General features: G+C 44.9%; 1 protein-coding gene across 1 annotated transcript in view; it reads left to right on the forward strand.

Annotated features, from left to right (window-relative positions):
* Nucleotides 1-18,973, forward strand: part of LOC115133373 (phosphofurin acidic cluster sorting protein 1) — a 57,416-nt gene that overhangs the window by 19,839 nt on the left and 18,604 nt on the right. The window contains exons 2-8 of the mRNA XM_029666540.2: nucleotides 11,231-11,318; nucleotides 11,952-12,041; nucleotides 13,291-13,416; nucleotides 14,689-14,833; nucleotides 15,055-15,146; nucleotides 15,533-15,610; nucleotides 16,345-16,404. Of these exons, the coding sequence (XP_029522400.1) occupies nucleotides 11,231-11,318; nucleotides 11,952-12,041; nucleotides 13,291-13,416; nucleotides 14,689-14,833; nucleotides 15,055-15,146; nucleotides 15,533-15,610; nucleotides 16,345-16,404 (679 nt within the window). The remainder of the gene's footprint in view (nucleotides 1-11,230; nucleotides 11,319-11,951; nucleotides 12,042-13,290; nucleotides 13,417-14,688; nucleotides 14,834-15,054; nucleotides 15,147-15,532; nucleotides 15,611-16,344; nucleotides 16,405-18,973) is intronic.

Consider the following 18,973-nt stretch of genomic DNA (forward strand, 5'->3'; position numbering starts at 1 on the left):
AGAAGAGACTTACTTGGGCTAAGAAACATGAGCAATGGACCTTAGACCAGTGGAAATCTGTCCTTTGGTCTGGAGTTTAAATCTGAGATTTTTGGTTCCAAATTCTGTGCCTTTGTGAGACGCGGAGTAAGTGAACGGATGATCTCCCCACATGTGTGGTTCCCACCGTGAAGCATGGAGGAGGAAGTGTGTTGGTGGGGGAGTGCTTTGCTGGTGACACTGTATGTGAGTTATTTAGAATTCAAGGCACGTTTAACAAGCATGGCTACCGCAGCATTTTGCAGCGATACGCCATCCCACCCGGTTTGCGCTTAATGGGGTCTATCATTTGTTTATCAACAGGAAAATGACCCAACACACCTCCAGGCTGTGTAAGGGCTATTTGATCAAGAAGGAGAGCGATAGAGTGCTGCATCAGAAAATAGTAAAAATAAAGAAAAACCCTTGAATGAGTAGTTGTGTCCAAACTTTCAACTGGTACTGTAAATCCTTCCATAAATCCTTCCATAGTCTGTTTTTCACTGCAGGTGTTGGACAAATATTGATAAGATCCCAATCGCCAGGGCCTGCCCATCTCCCCAGCCCACCTGCTGCTAGGCTAACCGCTAACGCTGCTAATGCTACATCAGCAACATTTACCATGAGGCATTTTATAATACATTTTAGAGTGTGTGTGTGTGTTATTGGTTGGTAAAGTCAGCTATGACGTGTTTATGAATGCTTCTAGTAGTAGTTGGATAGAGTAGACTCTATGAATGCTCATAGGTGTGTTACAAATGCTTACAAGCTAGTGTTATAGTGTACGGATAGATCCCTAGTCCCTCTGTAGTCTGGCTGTCGGTGTGTCTGACTGCTGCTGTGAGACGCATGCTAATCGCTAAAACCCTGCCAGCAGGACGCTACACACACACACACACACACACACATTCTCTAGAGCTGGATGATATATTGCCTGAATTGGTATGATAAATAGAGCGATAAATTTATGACATTAATGTGCTCCACCGTAACTCATTTTGTATTATCCTTTAAACTACTACTACTAGTTTGATGGTTGTTGCCATCATTAATCCCGTTAACAATCAGCCATATTAGCAGACTTATTTCCTTTCAAACATTTCTCTAGTTTAGGCTACTTGTTGTAATGAACGATGTCAGGAAAAAAAGCCTGCGGTAGGTGATCAGTATGGTCGGTATCAATCATTTTTGGTTAATCTTTCCAGCTCTAACACACACACACACACACACACACACACACACACACACACGTTATGTTTTTCTATCCTTGTTGGGACCTACAATGAATTTCCATTCAAAATCCTGTTTTCCCTAAACCTAACCATAGCCCTAAACCTTACTTCTAAACCTAACCAGTTACCACCCTAAACCTAACCAGTTACCACCCTAACTGCCACCCTAAACCTAACCAGTTACCACCCTAACTGCCACCCTAAACCTAACCAGTTACCACCCTAACTGCCACCCTAAACCTAACCAGTTACCACCCTAACTGCTACCCTAAACCTAACCAGTTACCACCCTAACTGCCACCATAAACCTAACCACTGAGCTTGAAATATTCTTTGTCCTCATGGGGATGTGGGAAAAGTCCCCACAAGGGAGAATTCTTCTTATTTTTACTGTCCTTTAAAATCCATTTGGGGATTTTAGGTCCCCACAAGGATAGAAGAACCAACCCACACACACACAGTATGCACGTAACAAATACACACACATAATCCCAATTCCAGTCAGACACACACACACACACACAGAGCTTCTCTGTCCTAGTTACAACAGACAGTGTGAAGCGCTATTACTAATCCCCGATACCTACTCGGTCAAAAATAACAAAACCCATTGATGGGTGACTGCTGGTTTCCCTCAACCCAGGGTTTCTGTTAGGAAAATGTGGCACGGGACATTTTGACCGGCAGCACTTCAATTTACCGGACATTTTGAGAAGTTCACCGAACCCAAATGCATTGGGTGCGTAACCTGATAAGGGCGTCCAACCACGGTGCTCAGAATGACAGACTTCAGATTATTAGATTATGGTAATTCATATTAACAGAACATGGAAGTCCCGGATGCAACGATGTGCGCTGTCCTAATATTGATGCGCACTCTAGACGTGAGAGTAACTGTCCACATTTGCTTTTCCACCTCTAAAAAAAGATGAGTAATAAACAGCAAAATCACGAGACTAATCCCCTTATAGTAGACCTATTCTATTGGTTAGTATGTCGAGAAAGAAATGGCCTATTCCAAACAGATTCAGGACAGTTGTGGGATGAGCGATCCCAAATTCATACAACCAGTAAACCTAAGCTACATAAAACATGTAAAAACGTTGACCCAATGAGTCTGATGCAACACTATTGAACGTTTAGCTTAAAAAGTTGATCGCCTATTATTTCTTCACATTATAAGCCCAACAATGCGCACAAAGGCAGTAGGTTATGCACAAAGTTCGTTCCACAATGCAACTAGTGGGAGAACACCATTATCAAAAGCGCACCCCACATGCAAGCGACAGAGATGAAAATATCTGTTAGAATTTTTAAAGAGGAGAGGTCTAATATGCAACAATTACCATGGGTTGCTACTATGACAATGATTGTGCCTCTGGCTACTGGACAATGAAAGAAAGTTTATATAAAATCATTGCCTCCACAGATATGGTCTGATTTTGGCTACGCTACTTTTAAGCAAGGTATGACATGCCTCATAATGTGTAATGAGTAAAACTTCCAGGTTTCAAACAATTAAGTATATGTTTTCAAAATGCATACTGCCTCCAGCACATTGCAAGGTGAACAAGATGGCGCCGGAGAACAAGGCTGAAGTTTAACGTATTCCTTTTTTTTTCTCTTTGCGTTGTTTGTAACTTATTTTTAAAAACTTTGTACATAATATTGCTGCTACTGTCTCTTATGACTGAAAATAACTTCTGGGCATCAGAACTGCAATTACTCACCACGGACTGGCAGAATCTGTTTTTTTTCCGTTAACGAGTCCAACGTGAATGATCTACTGCTTTCCCGGGAACAGGCCCAGATCCCCATCATTTGCTTGAATAGAAGGTGGAGAAAACGGGGCCAGAGGGCAGGCTGCCTTCTGAGAATTCATAGGCGAGCGAATAAACCCCCACTTCCTTCCATTCTGCTAGTAAATATGCAATCTTTGGAAAATAAAATTGAAGATTAAATTGAAGATTAAACGACCAACGGGCGGGCCATTCAAAACTGTGATATCCTATGCTTCACGGATTCGTGGCTGAGCGAGGTAGAGTATCTCATGATAAGCTGTAGACCACAATATCGCCCAAGAGTTTATCGGTATTTTCCGTAGCTGTCTACATACCACCACAGACTGAGGCTGGCACTAAAACTGCACTCAATGAGCTGTCTATGAACAGTCTACGACTAGGGTGGCTGGAGTCTTTGACAATTTTTAGGGCCTTCCTCTGACACAGCTTGGTATAGAGGTCCTGGATGGCAGGAAGCTTGGCCTCAGTGATGTACTGGGCCTTTCGCACTACCCTCTGTAGTGCCTTGCGGTCGGAGACCGAGCAGTTGCCATACCAGGCAGTGATGCAACCCGTCAGGATGCTCTCGATGGTGCAGCTGTAAAACCTTTTGAGGATCTGAGGACCTATGACAAATCCCTTCAGTCTCCTGAGGGGGAATAGGTTTTGTCGTGCCCGCTTCACGACTGTCATGGTGTGCTTGGACCATTCTAGTTTGGTGATGTGGACACCAAGGAACTTGAAGCTCTCAACCTGCTCCACTGCAGCCCAGTCGATGAGAATGGGGGCGTGCGTGGTCCTCTTTTTCCTGTAGTCCTTTGTCTTGATCACGTTGAGGGAGAGGTTGTTGTCCTGGCACCACACGGTCAGGTCTCTGACCTCCTCCCTATAGGCTGTCTGGTCGTTGTCGGTGATGGTGTTGGAGTCGTGCCTGGCCGTGCAGTGCAGTCATGAGTGAACAGGGAGTACCGGAGGGGACTGAGGATGCACCCCCTGAGAGGCCCCTGTGTTGATGATCAGTGCGGCTTTAAAAAACAAACAAATAAATGGGCCAAAAGCAGTCTATTTCTGGCCAACGGAAACCCCATCTCAACCATAACATAACCAACGATGACAGTTTCTCTCTGTTCGACTGTACGTCTAGCGAGGATGGTCCCTGTTTCTCTTTGACCACTACACAACCAATCACGACCAACCTGGTCTCAACGGAATTGCAACACAACCAATCACGACCAACCGGATCTAAACGGAATTGCAACTCAACCAATCACGACCAACCGGGTCTAAACGGAATTGCAACTCAACCAATCACGACCAACCGGGTCTAAACGGAATTTCAACGCAACCAATCACGACCAACCGGGTCTAAACGGAATTGCAACGCAACCAATCACGACCAACCGGGTCTAAACGGAATTGCAACTCAACCAATCACGACCAACCGGGTCTAAACGGAATTGCAACACAACCAGTGACAATGTCTTTGTCTAAACTGAGCTCATCTGCTTTTCATTTGACGAATCCCAGAATACAGGAGGATTCAGTTGGAAATGTACTGTACTAAATATGTAATCTGTGTCCTTACAGGAAAATACTACATTGTGTTTATGCCGAGGTTTATACAGTTGTCTTAACAACAATGACATAGACGTTCATCTCCACAGTGTGTCTCCCTTGGTAGTCACTGGTCACTCTACACTCCAACGGTTCTATTTTAAGACTGTCAGTTTCCCTTTGAAATGGCTCAGAACCAGGGCTATATAAATACTTTTTTTTCATGTCCTCTTTCCGCCCTCCTTCTCCTCCCTCCTCCTTTCTCTTATCTCCCTCCCTCCCCCATGCCGATTTGAAGGAGCCTTACTGTAAGGTGTGTGTGTGTGTGTGTGTGTGTGTGTGTGAAGGATTGAAGAGTGGTGGGGGGAACCAATAGCTTAAATCCTCACATGGTGCCCTTTTTGATATTTCAACCCACCCCAAGAGGCTTTTGGGTAAGCTCTACCCCTTTGGGGGGCCACACCAAAGGAACCAGGCAACGGTACACCAGCACACGACCACGAGTCAGAGGTGAGAGGTCAGAGATTGGTGCGTCTGAGGTAGAGGTCGACCGAATATGGTTTTTCAACGCTGATACCAATTATTGGAGGACCATACCGATTAATCTGATGATTTTTATGTAGGTAGGTAGGTAGGTAGGTAGGTAGGTATAATTACAACAATACTGAATGAACACTTTTTTTTAACCTTTTAATATAATACATAAATCAAATCTATTTATTCTCAAATAATGAAACATTTTCAAATTGGTTGAAATAATGCAAAAACAGTGTTGGAGAAGAAAGTAAAAGTGCAATATGTGCAATTTATAGGACTATTTCTCACTATATAATGTGTATTTCATATACCTTTGACAATTAGATGTTGTTATAGGCACTATAGTATTGCCAGCCTAATCTCGGGAGTTGATAGGCTTGAATACATAACCAGCGCTGTGCTTCAAGTACTGCGAAGTGCTGCCGGCAAATGCAGGAAAGTGCTGTTTGAATGAATGCTTACGAGCCTGCTGCTGCCTACCACCACTCAGTCAGACTGCTCTATCAAATATCAAATCATAGACATAATTACAATATAATAAACACACAGAAATACGAGCCTTAGTTCCCTGATTCTACCAAATTAATGACCTATCATTTCGAGAGAAAGTTTATTATTTCAGTGAAATACGGAACTGTTCTGTATTTTATCGAACGGGTGACAACCCCAAGTCTAAACATTTCTGTTACATTGCACAACCTTCAGTGTTATGTCATAATTATGTAAAATTCTGGCAAATTAATTACGGTCTTTATAGGAAGAAAAGGTCTTCACACAGTTCGCAACGAGCCAGGGGGCCCAAACTGCTGCATATACGGAATACGGACTCTGCTTGCACTGAACGCAAGAGAAGTGACACAATTTCCCTAGTTAATATTGCCTGCTAACATGGATTTATTTTAACTAAATATGCAGGTTTAAAAAATATATACTTGTGTATTGATTTTAAGAAAGGCTTTGATGTTTATGGATAGGTACATTGGTGCAACGATTGTGCTTTTGTTAAATCATCACCCGTTTGGAGAAGTAGGCGGTGATTTCAATAATAAATTAACAGGCATCGCATTGATTATATGCAACGCAGGACAAGCTAGTTAAACTAGTAAATATCATCAACCATGTGTAGTTAACTAGTGATTATGTTAAGATTGATTGATTTTTTTTTTTTATAAGATAAGTTGCTAGCTAGCAATAAACTTAACTTGGCTCTTTTCTGCACTCGCATAACAGGTGGTCAGCCTGCCACAGATTGCAATGTAATTGGCCATAATTGGCGTCCAAAAATGCAGATTACCGATTGTTATGAAAACTGGATATCGGCCATGCCGATTAATCGGTCGACCTCTAGTCTGAGGGTAGTAGTTGAGTTTGAAGCCTGAGTGTAACAATACACCCATACTGTATAAAGGGAATAGGTTACCATTTTGGATTGAGAGTATTAAGTGACTCTGGACAGGTGACAAATAACTAGACACGGTATAGAAGGCTGGCCGCCATACAGACACGCAGTGATGTTTGTTATGAAACTGCTGGTTGGAAGCAGTGTGTGTGTGTGTGTTTGTTTGTGCAGTTGATTAGTATTTTCTGTCCTTTGTATAGAATAGCTGTTTGTGTGAGTGCCTGGTAGTAATGAGGTGTGTGTGTGAGAGAGAAGATGGAGAAGAGGGAATGTGTTAAAGGAGTGGGGGACTCTAACTCTTACTGACAATGACTCCTTGCCTTACTCCTGATCACCAAACCACTACCTCGGAGGAGAAACAGAGAGGGGAGGTTTCCTGAAGGTCAGCTAGAACGATTGAGGAAATGCACAAGAGGGAAGTTGAAAGGTTGGGAGGTGCGCAATCATGTGTCTTGGACGCAGCTTGCTTGTATGACACAGCAAGGTTACAAGTCCCATGATGGTCTCTGTTACCAAGGGAACCACATTGCAACTGCCTCTTAAAGCTGCAGTCGGGTATTTAAATCCCCTCCAACAGCCGTGATATCACAGTTTCGTCCCATATTCATTCCTTTCTCTTCTAGAAGCCATGGTGGGGAATGTAGGCGAAGGCTTTTGTATCGTAGTTGGCGAGCCCTATTTCACTGCTGGCACTTAGATCATATTGACATGCGCTTCAAACGTCAAAATAGGCAATTTATGTTGTTTTAGACAGATGCCGAAGACGTAAGAATAAATATCAGTGAGAGGAGCGATTGGATTAGCATACATTTAGCTGTTGGCTGTTTTGGAACAGTAGGATCGACTATAGTACGTGTCACCATTTTTTTTTGAATATGGTATTTTGTAAAGGTGCCATGGTATTTTTCTGTGGTATTTCAACAGGCAGGGGGCTAAATGTTTGCCGTGTGACTAACACTCCCGACACACTCTCACAGATTGGTACCATTTTATGACAGACAGGGATTCTTTGTGTTTTTACAAGTCTTGTCTGACCCTTGTGTAGAGAGAGAGCATGTAAAAAATAGAGAGGAAGGTAGAGAGACCGAGAGAGATGGGGGAGGGAGAACGACACGGAGAGACAAACCATTGTAAATACATCCCATATGTTTATTTATTTCCCCTTTTTGTAATTGAACTATTTTCCCATTGTTACAACGCTGTGTGTAGACATATGACATTTGAAATGTCTCCTATTCTTTTGGAACTTCTGCGAGCGTAATGTTGACTGTAAACTTTTTATTGTTTCACTTTTTTGTTTATGATCTACTTCATTTGCTCTGGCAATATTAGCATATGTTTCCCATGCCAATAAAGCCCTTGAATTGAATTGTGAGAGAGCGAGAGGGGGGGGAGAGAGACTGCGTTTATAGCTGGGGTTTATGATCGCAGTGAGTGATGTCTCTGTCAGGTCGAGGCCTCATAAAGAGACAGGCAGTCAAGGAGAGAGGTAGACATTATTATCTCAGCCTAGCAGAGCGCGGGAGGGAGCTGTGCTAGTAAAGGTTACTGGGCTTGTAGTCACAAAGTAACACCGAGTAGGAGTGCTGATCTAGGCTCAATTTAGCCTTCTTTTTTATTTAAAAAAAAAATCATAAATGAATAAGATTATACGGCCAGAGAGGACCTGATCCGAGATCAGCATTCCTAGACACTTTGTGAATACGGTCAGGCACCGGACAGTCGGGCAGACTTGCTCTCCATTCAAGAGACTTTATTATGAACTTGGCTTACGAGGGTTTATTTGTTTCGGACGGTCTCTTCTAATAAATGTAGGTGTTCGGAGGTACTTTTATATGAGTAATTAATGGAAATGTTTCATGATATCAATGTTTCATGATACCCCTGAAGTGATTATGAATATTCACATGTAACAAATTCCTGTATGGAAATGTGGACCATATAAGTCAATTAAAAGGATTGACAGGTAGCACCATGTCCTTGACGACCTACCTTGTCATCCCGAATCCTTCATCACGTTTCTTTGAATTAAAGTTGAATAAATGCTTTGAACACACGGATCATCAACATTCAGCACAATGGGGAACGTCTGGTGTTATTAAGTTCTGGATCGTGTTTTCTACTCCAGACATTTCTCTCCTCTGGGATTCCCGTGGTAAACCCTGACCTCCTGTCCATATCAGCGTTACTACCTCACCAATGGAAGGAAGCCAGGCCGTCTGTAACCAGCGGCATGATTTTCAATACGCCACTGTTTATAACTAAACCGTAAGTTGAGTATAACTATAAGACATCTAAGATGTGTCATTCTATCCAGTTTAGGGCTCCAGCTGTGCATTTGGTTTGTTAACTTGTTAGCTAAGTGGCTAGATGTCAAGATCAAACTTGGTTACTGCAGAGATATTCAATCCCCTCCTGGATCAAGATCCCTGTTGCCTAAATAGTTTTATGTGTAAAAATAATAATAGTGCCCCCTGTGTGCACTTCCGGTAATACCGTATATCCCGGTATGGTACAGAAATGGTATGAAAATCTTACCCCCAAGGGGCTAGATTGACCCCTTACCAGCAAGGGGCTAGATTGACCCCTTACCAGCAAGGGGCTAGATTGACCCCTTACCCGCAAGGGGCTAGATTGACCCCTTACCCGCAAGGGGCTAGATTGACCCCTTACCCGCAAGGGGCTAGATTGACCCCTTGGCCGCAAGGGGCTGGATTGACCCCTTGGCCGCAAGGGGCTGGATTGACCCCTTGGCCGCAAGGGGCTGGATTGACCCCTTGGCCGCAAGGGGCCGGATTGACCCCTTGGCCGCAAGGGGCCGGATTTGACCCCTTGGCCGCAAGGGGCCGGATTTGACCCCTTGGCCGCAAGGGGCTAGTTCTACTAGAATGGTTTGGATCTTTTCCACCTAACCTGTCAGAGGGCAAGTTGTTGTCTTGAAAAGCTGACCCTAGGCATCAGTGACTAGGGCCTGGTTTCAATGATGGACTCTTTTGGCATAGAGGAACTACGTCCCTGCCTTAGTCTCTACTTTATCAGCTTGAATAAAATACAATATGGTAGCTACTAAGATCCAGGTCAGAGGTTATTTTTAATGAGTGCATTTCACAAGAGGCTTAAAAATATATATATTTAAGTTAACAAATTCTTATTTACAATGACGGCCCAGGAACAGCGGGTTAACTGCCTTGTTCAGGGGCAGAATGACAGGTTTTTACCTTGTCAGCTCGGGGATTCGATTCAGCAACCTTTTGGTTACTGGCCCAACGCTCTAACCATTAGGTTACCCGCCGCCCCAGTTTGTGTTAACTAACTTCACTAAAACCACTGCAAAGGTTTTGCCTGCAAACTTTGGTCTTGAACCGGGACCTTGTAGCAAGTCTGCTTGGTGATTAGCTTTTAATTTTAATTTGTGTTTTTTTTTGTTGAGGCGAATTGTCTGAAAAGGACCCACCCCAGAACAGTTTTTTTCCCCCGTTATCAAGAGAGAGGATCCATCATTGAAACCTAGTCACTGTCGCCTAGGGTCTGGGTTTTCAAGACTCGGCAAGTTGAAGCTAGTATTACCACATTATCCAATCCTGACTATATCGGGCTTAATGTGACTAGAGGTTACGGGTTAGGGCCTGAGGGTTGGTTTGGAATGGAGCCGACGTTGGTGTCTGTCTTGTCCACTAACTTGTTCTTTATGGCAGTCATGACCCTGCTGTGTCCAGGCCACATTAGCAGAGCAGCGATTAGCCCTGCTGTCTGTCTGTCTTTTTATCTCTCTCTATCTCTCTATTATATCTCTTTTCCTCCCCCTGCCCCACTCCCATCCCCTCTCCCTCCCTACATCTCTCTGCCCAGGCCTATTTTAGTTTAAGTTGTGTCTCAGAGGCCCCAGATGTGAATAATTCAACACACTGACCTTCTGGGTTGGACTGTTCAGTTGGTGGGAGGGGGTGGGGTGGGGGAGTGGAGGGTCGAGGGGTGGGTGAGGTCTAGTCTCTATTTTCAGTCTTTAACGTAATATTTTGGAAGCAGTAGGTGCGGTTGTGTCTGAGCTGTGCGGTAGGTGCGGTTGTGTCTGAGCTGTGCTGTAGATGCGGTTGTGTCTGAGCTGTGCTGTAGGTGTGGTTGTGTCTGAGCTGTGCTGTAGGTGCGGTTGTGTCTGAGCTGTGCGGTAGGTGCGGTTGTGTCTGAGCTGTGCGGTAGGTGCGGTTGTGTCTGAGCTGTGCCTTAGGTGCGGTTGTGTCTGAGCTGTGCCTTAGGTGCGGTTGTGTCTGAGCTGTGCGGTAGGTGCGGTTGTGTCTGAGCTGTGCCGTAGGTGCGGTTGTGTCTGAGCTGTGCCGTAGGTGCGGTTGTGTCTGAGCTGTGCTGTCGTTTCGGGGGGTTTCTGTAAGCATCCCACAATGCACGTGTCTGAGGTGGATTCAATTTAAAGGACTATTGATTTACCTTTGGTGTTTTTGTTTGTTTGTTCAGCTGTGATTGACTGTAACGTCAATTGGAAAAGCGAAGAAAATATCCCGTCCTAATTCTGTTGAAAATCGACTAGTCAGCGACAATGTGTCATAACCTAAACGTTAGATGAACCATTATGGTAATGTAATGTGGTTTTCTGTACGGTACCTTCCTTGTAGTGACCGTGTGTTCTCGAGTGACCTAGGATGTTGTTTGCAGTGCATTTTGCTCAGTCTCTCTCTCTCTCTCCTGTCTTATTCCAGGCTGTTTAACCTGACCCTGAAAAAGCTGATCATGTTGAAGGAGCTGGACAAAGACCTGACGTCTGTGGTCATCGCTGTCAAACTACAGGTACTGCCTGACCCGAGATCACTATAATACACTGTTTCATTGAATTCTACCCATCACCCCCCACCTCTTCTTCTATTCAATGCCCAGCATTCCTCAATTTCATCTCTCCCTCCTCTACTCTCCATCACTAGTCTCTTGTTCTTCTTATACTCTGTTCTCCCCTTTTCCATCCTTTTCCCCGCTCATCCATCCACCCCGTCTGTCTCTGTTGATAAAGGCTGATTGTTTGAACTCTGTAGTACGTCAATGATCATCTTTAACCAGATCTATCCTCCCTCGACCTCTTTTTATTCCGCTATTCATGATCCGACCCTCCCTCCCTCCTCAACCTCTTTTTATTCCGCTATTCATGATCCGACCCTCCCTCCCTCCCTCCCTCCATCCATCCCTCCTCGACCTCTTTTTATTCTGCTATTCATGATCCGACCCTCCCTCCCTCCATCCATCCCTCCTCGACCTCTTTTTATTCCGCTATTCGTGATCCGACCCTCCATCCCTCCCTCCATCCCTCCTCAACCTCTTTTTATTCCGCTATTCATGATCTGACCCTCCCTGCCTCCCTCCATCCCTCCTCGACCTCTTTTTATTCCGCTATTCATGATCCGACCCTGCCTCCCTGCCTCCCTCCCTCAGGGTTCTAAGCGTATCCTGAGGTCCAATGAGATCTTGTTGTCTTCAGCGGGACTGACAGAGACAGACCTTCAGCTCACCTTCTCTCTACAGGTACAATACTACTACTACTGCTATTACAGATACAATAGGGCTGGCCTTGCAACTGAGACTATTTACATAGGAACGGGGTCACCACTCACACCTACAGCCTGCACCCCCCCGACCAGGTCAAATACTCAAGTGTCCTGGACCTATTCAGTAAGGGATCAACACCGATGTTCTGTACATTGCCCTGAAGAAGGCACAGTGATGCCGAAACGTGGATGTTTAAAATATATATAATTGTATTTTTTGAAGTGTGAGTGTGTGCAAGTCTTTTTTTTTTCTTTTTTTTCTAGCTTCCAGTTTATTCTCTGTTTTTCAGCACCTCTACATAAAATCATTTTCTCGTGTAGCCGGAACATTTTTAATTTTTTACCGTACGTCAACAGTTCCTCAGCTCTTGGCGGAGTTCATTTTTTTCTCTCTAGGTTTTATATTATTATCTGTCCCAGAGACCTCCGACTGTCCCATTTATCTGAATCAGAAACGAGTAGTCCGCATCGCTGTGGTATAGCAACACAAACACACAAAAACAGTCCCGTTTTATCGAGGTCAGTTGTTTCTGTACGTGGGTAACGGGGTTATTACAGACTGCAGAACTGGGGTGATTTCATATCTTCAAGTCGGTTGAACTTTCCGCTGAAGGTTGCTGCGGAGCGCTCCGGTCACTGTAGATTAGTCTGATTTTGGGGGTTACGATATGTGACCTGTCACTTCATTACATTTAAGTCATTTAGCAGACGCTCTTATCCAGAGCGACTTACAAATTGGTGCTTTCACCTTATGACATCCAGTGGAACAGCCACTTTACAATAGTGCATCTAAGTCTTTTAAGGGGGGGGGGGATGAGAAGGATTACTTTATCCTATCCTAGGTATTCCTTAAAGAGGTGGGGTTTCAGGTGTCTCCGGAAGGTGGTGATTGACTCCGCTGTCCTGGCGTCGTGAGGGAGTTTGTTCCACCATTGGGGGGCCAGAGCAGCGAACAGTTTTGACTGGGCTGAGCGGGAACTGTACTTCCTCAGTGGTAGGGAGGCGAGCAGGCCAGAGGTGGATGAACGCAGTGCCCTTGTTTGGGTGTAGGGCCTGATCAGAGCCTGGAGGTACTGAGGTGCCGTTCCCCTCACAGCTCCGTAGGAGAGTCAAGAGACCGGTCGCAGAACAGGAACGTTACTCAACACTCCCATTCTATATCTGTGTTGTTTCTACAGTCTGACGATGAGTCTGTCATGGTTCTCTCTGTGTGTGTACCCTCACAGTACCCCCACTTCCTGAAGAGAGACGCCAACAAGCTTCAGATCATGCTGCAGCGTCGCAAACGCTATAAGAACCGAACCATCCTGGGCTACAAGACACTGGCGCTGGGTCACATCAACATGGCTGAGGTACGGTGCTAACCTCCACTTAAAATGTTTTATTCAACCTTCACCTCTTGTCAACATTATTATTCAATTCCTATTTCATCTCCAATCATCCTTGGTTTAACGTATATTTGATCGATCTTCACCACGCCTTTACAAGTCGCACAGAAAGGAAATGGGCTCCTGCCCTGAGGGCCATTCTGGCTCAGACGAGGCTACTTACTTTACGTAGATCTACCTTTACAGTAGCTAACAGTTGGTGTTTAAAGTCTATTTTGCCTTTGGCTAACCTCTGTTCAACCTTCATTCAACCAGCTACACCTTTAATCAAGCCTTTAGTAAACCTCAGTGTAGCCACAGCACTCTGTCACAACACTCCATGTCATTCTGACACGCTCTACCCAAAGCTCTGGCAGTGTTTTTGAAGTTTAATAAAATAACTGCGCTGTAGCTGCTGCATTGTGTGTGTGTGTGTGTGTGTGTGTGTGACTGCTGCCTGTGTAATAGGATGTGTAGACTTCATTAACACAGCCAGAGTGTGACCAGACTGCAGAGAGAAGGGGGGAAGAGAGCTGATGCTGTTCTGAACACCAGCCTTTGTACAAAATATGTGGTGATCCCTTTTTGTTTCCCTCTGTTTTCTATTTTCTCTGTCCCTCTCTCTGTCCCTCTCTCTGTCCCTCTCTCTGTCCCGCTGTCTGTCCCTCTCTCTGTCCCGCTCTCTGTCCCGCTCTCTGTCCCGCTCTCTGTCCCGCTCTCTGTCCCGCTGTCTGTCCCTCTCTCTGTCCCTCTCTCTGTCCCTCTGTCTGTCCCTCTCTCTGTCCCTCTGTCTGTCCCTCTGTCTGTCCCTCTGTCTGTCCCTCTGTCTGTCCCTCTCTCTGTCCCTCTCTCTGTCCCTCTCTCTGTCCCTCTGTCTGTCCCTGTCCCTCTGTCTGTCTCTGTCCCGCTCTCTGTCCCGCTCTCTGTCCCGCTCTCTGTCCCACTCTCTGTTCCTCTCTCTGTCCCTCTCTCTGTCCCTCTCTCTGTCCCGCTCTCTGTCCCTCTCTCTGTCCCGCTCTCTCTGTCTGTCCCGCTCTCTGTCCCGCTCTCTCTGTCTGTCCCGCTCTCTCTGTCTGTCCCGCTCTCTCTGTCTGTCCCGCTCTCTCTGTCTGTCTCGGTCCCTCTCTGTCTCCTCTGTCTCGGTCCCTCTCTGTCTCCTCTGTCTCTCTCTCTGTCTCTCTCTCTGTTTGCTCTCTTCTATCCCTTTGTCTTCACTCTCATCTTTCCCCCTGTTTCCATCCCCCCTCCCATGTCCAGGTGATGCAGCATCCCAGTGAGGGGGCCCAGGTGTTGGGGCTCCACAGCCAGTTGAAGGATGCCTCAGTGCCCGTGGCGGAGGTCAGGGTCTACTCCCTCTCCAGCCAGCCCATTGACCACGAGGGACCCAAGGCCAAGATGTCTGGTAAGGGATCTGAGTCTCTGTGTCTCTCTCTCTCTGCGCTCCATCCCTCTACTCCCTCTTAGACTTTTCCCCTCCTCCCTTCCTAACCATTAATGCTTCCTCTCTCCCTCTCCTTCCCCCTCTATCACCTCTCTCTCTGCTTCCCCCTCTACCACCTCTCTCTCTGCTTCCCCCTCTACCACCTCTCTCTCTGCTTCCCCCTCTATCACCTCTCTCTCCAGATCGTTCTCCAGACATTGATAACTATTCTGAGGAAGAAGAGGAGAGCTACTCATCAGAACAGGAGGGCAGTGACGACCCGATCCACGGCCAGGTGTGTGTGTGTGTGTGTGCGCACGCGCGTCTTTTGTCCTGTCTTGTTTGTGAAGCAGACATACCTGGAGCCCAAGGGATTTGAAGAGGAGGAGGGAGGGAGGTGATAGAGTGAGAAGGAGAGGAGAGAAAGCGGCAAACAGACAGAATGAATAGATAAGGAGAGGGGGACATGGCTCGGGGAGGACAGATGAATGGAGGTATGGAAGGGGCGAGGAGTGAAGGAGAGAACTAGTGAAAGGGTGGCGGGAAGGAGGTCACGGTTGGTAGGGTATAAATAACCTGCTGTGAGTGTGTGTCTCATGCTCTGAATAACTCTCCAATCCTCCCCCCTCTCTCTGTGTCATCACTCTTTCTCCTCTCCTTCTCTCTCTCTCTCTCTGACAGTATCTGTATGATGAAGAGGATGAGGTGAGGAAGAAGAAGCCCCGACGGAAGCTCACTTCCAACGCTTCCATCACTAGAGTGAGAAACCCTTCTCTCCCTCCCTCCCTCCAATCCTGCCCATCCCTCTCTCCCCCTTTCACTCCATTCTCCTGCTCTCAAACCTCCTCTTTACACCTCCCTCTATCCCCCTCTTTTTCCACCCATCCCTCTCTCCACCCCTCTCTTCAGTCTCAACCTCTCCCTCTATTGTTCTCCCTCCTTTGTCCTTAATTCTGCAATCACTCTGTTCCTCCCGTTCTTCTTCAATGTGTGTAATTACATTTCCCAGGAGGCAAACAGACGATTCTGAAAATATATCCAAACACACACTCCCGTATGCACACACATACCCGCACGCACGCACGCACGCACACACACATGCGTGCAGAATGAGGCCATGGCTGCACTAGTCACTATATATGATAGAATACACTGTAAAACACCTGAGCATCATTTGTCTTGGACTGCAGCAGCATCTTAAATGATCTGTTCTCTGATCAGTTGATATTCATATTCATTCAAGGGTTTGTAGATGGGTCATTTTCAAAAGGCACCGGACGGAAGATAATGGACTGACACGGGGGGGGGGGCTACGCTCGTTCTATAAGAAACGCTTGTTTTCGTTTTCTTTATGGAAAAAAAACAACGTTTTGCGCTAATGAATTCGACCCAGGTCTATAGAGAAATGTGCTGTTGCTTGACAGTTGTCCACGAACTCGATGTTTCTCAGAACACTTAACCCTGAGGGAAAATAATAGTTGTCTCTCTTACAGCAACCAAACATCAAGCAGAAGTTTGTGGCTCTGCTGAAAAGGTTCAAGGTTTCTGATGAGGTAGGCATCTCGTTATGGCTCCTTCTCTCTCTCTCTCGCCTTGTCTCTTGTCTTTCTCTCTCAATTCAATTTCAGGGGCTGGGAAACATGTTGACATTGCCAAAGCAAGTGAGATGGATAATAAACACAAGTGAAATAAACAATAAAAAATGTACATGGAACATTACACTCACAAAAGTTCCAAAAGAATAAAGACATTTCAAATGTGATATTATGTCTATATACAGTGTTTTAAGGATGGGAAAATAGTTAAAGTACAAAAGGGAAAATAAATAAACATAAATATGGGTTGTATTTACAGTGGTGTTCTTCACCGGTTGCCCTTTTCTTGTAGCAACAGGTCACACATCTTGCTGCGGTGATGGCGCACTGTGGGATTTCACCCAGTAGATATGGGAGTTTATCAAAATTGGGTTTGTTTTCGAATTCTTTGTGGGTCTGTGTAATCTGAGGGAAACGTGTCTAATAGGGTCATACATTTGGCAGGAGGTTAGGAAGTGCAGCTCAGTTTCCACCTCATGTTGTGGGCAGTGTGCTTTTTGTCCCGTGTACTGTGCCACTGTGTACTCTCTGGACAAATAACATTCTATCCCTACTGTAATTCTTTCCAATTTGTCAAATAATTCCCTTTTTTTTCATGATTTGGTTGCTGCTAATTGTTTTGCTGTCCTGGGGCTCTGTGGGGTCTGTTTGTGTTTGTGAACAGAACCCCAGGACCAGCTTGCTTAGGGGACTCATCTCCAGGTTCATCCTTTTGTAGGTGATGGCTTTTTTATGAAAGTTTGGGACTCACTTCCTTTTAGGTGGTTGTAGAAATTAACGGCTCTTTTTTGTATTTTGATAATCAGCGAATATCTGCCTAATTCTGCTCTGCATCTATTATTTAAAAAAAAAATTTTTTACGTTGTACACGGAGTACATTTTTTGAAGAGTTCTACATGCATGTCCCAGAATTTGGTGTTTCCCGTTTTGTCAATTCTTGGTTAGTGAGCAGACCCCAGACTTCACAACCACAAAGAGCAATGGGTTCTATAACTGATTCAGGTATTTTTTGCCAGATCCTAATTGGTGTGTCAAATTTTATGTTCCTTTTGATGGCATGGAAGGCCCTGAAGAGGGTGGGGCTTAAGCTGCATCCCTGTCTCACCCCACTGCCCAGAGCAAGGAAATGTGTGTTTTTCTGCCAACTTTTAACAGCACACTTATTGTTTGTGTACATGGATTTTATAGTGTTGGATGTTTTTCCCCCAATACCACATTCCATCAATTTGAATAGTAGACCCTGATGCCAAATTGAGTCAAAAAAAGTTTTGAAATCATCAAAGCATGAGAAGACTTTGCCATTGTTTTGTTTTTTTTGTTTGTCAATTAGGGTGTGCAGGGTGAATACGTGGTCTGTCGTACAGTAATTTGGTAAAAAGCCAATTTGACATTTATACATTTCCTTAGTGAAAACAATGTAATGAGCGAGTCTGCTGTTAATGATAATGCAGTGGATTTTTCCCAAGGTTGCTGTTGCCCACGGGAGATATTGTGGTCAAATGTTGCTCCATTTTTGTGGATTGGGGTAATCAGTCCTTGGTTCCAAATATTGGGGAAGATGGCAGAGCTGAAGATGATTTTTAAGAATAGCCAATTGGAATTTGTGGTTTGTATATTTTCATTTAATTTAGGATACCTTCAACACCACAGGCCTTTTTGGGTTGGAGGGTTTTTGTTCTCTAGTTCATTCAATATAATTGGATAATCCAGTGGGCTCTGGTAGTCTTTTAATAGTTGATTCTAAGATTTTGTATTTGATCATGTATCATTTTTTGCTGTTCTTTGGTATCGGGCCAAAAAGCCTGGAGTATTGGTTTATCCATACATCTACGTTTTGGATAGATAACTCTTTGTGTGTTGCAATATTCCCAGAAGTATACTGTATACGGTTTAGGTTTTCTACTGTCAAGTTTACACCTTCACTATTACAGTGAAACATTTTGTCTAAAAGGGATTGAATTTGTTGTTGCCTAATAGTTTTTTTGGTAGGTTTCCACACTACTTTCCCTCCATCTATAGCATTTCTTAATATTATTCAGTTTCTTTGGCTTTGATGCCTCATGATTGAGTATTGCTCTGTTCAAGTAGACTCGTGATTTTGCTGTGGTCTGATAGGGGTGTCAGTGGGCTGACTGTGAACGCTCTGAGAGACTCTGGGTTGAGGTCAGTGATAAAGTCGGCTACAGTACTACTGCCAAGAGATGGGCTATAGGTGTACCTACCATTGACGATGTACATAACCAGCGTGCAGGAGTTGTCCTGTTTTTGTTGGTTATGTTGTCGTAGTTGTGCCTAGGTTGGTATATGGGGGAGGGAATGCCGTCACCTCTAGGTATGTGTTTGTTCCCCTGTGTACTGAGGGTGTCAGGTTATTTTCTTGTCTAGTTCTGGCATTTTGGTTGCCGCAGACTAGTATTTTATTTGATCTAACCTTTATTTAACTAGGCAAGTCAGTTAAGAACAAATTCTTATTTACAACGACGGCCTACCTTGGCCAAAACTTAACTCGGACGATGCTGGGCCAATT

The sequence above is a fragment of the Oncorhynchus nerka genome, linkage group LG8 (assembly GCF_034236695.1).
Source record: "Oncorhynchus nerka isolate Pitt River linkage group LG8, Oner_Uvic_2.0, whole genome shotgun sequence".
NCBI classification, from domain to species: Eukaryota; Metazoa; Chordata; class Actinopteri; order Salmoniformes; family Salmonidae; genus Oncorhynchus; species Oncorhynchus nerka.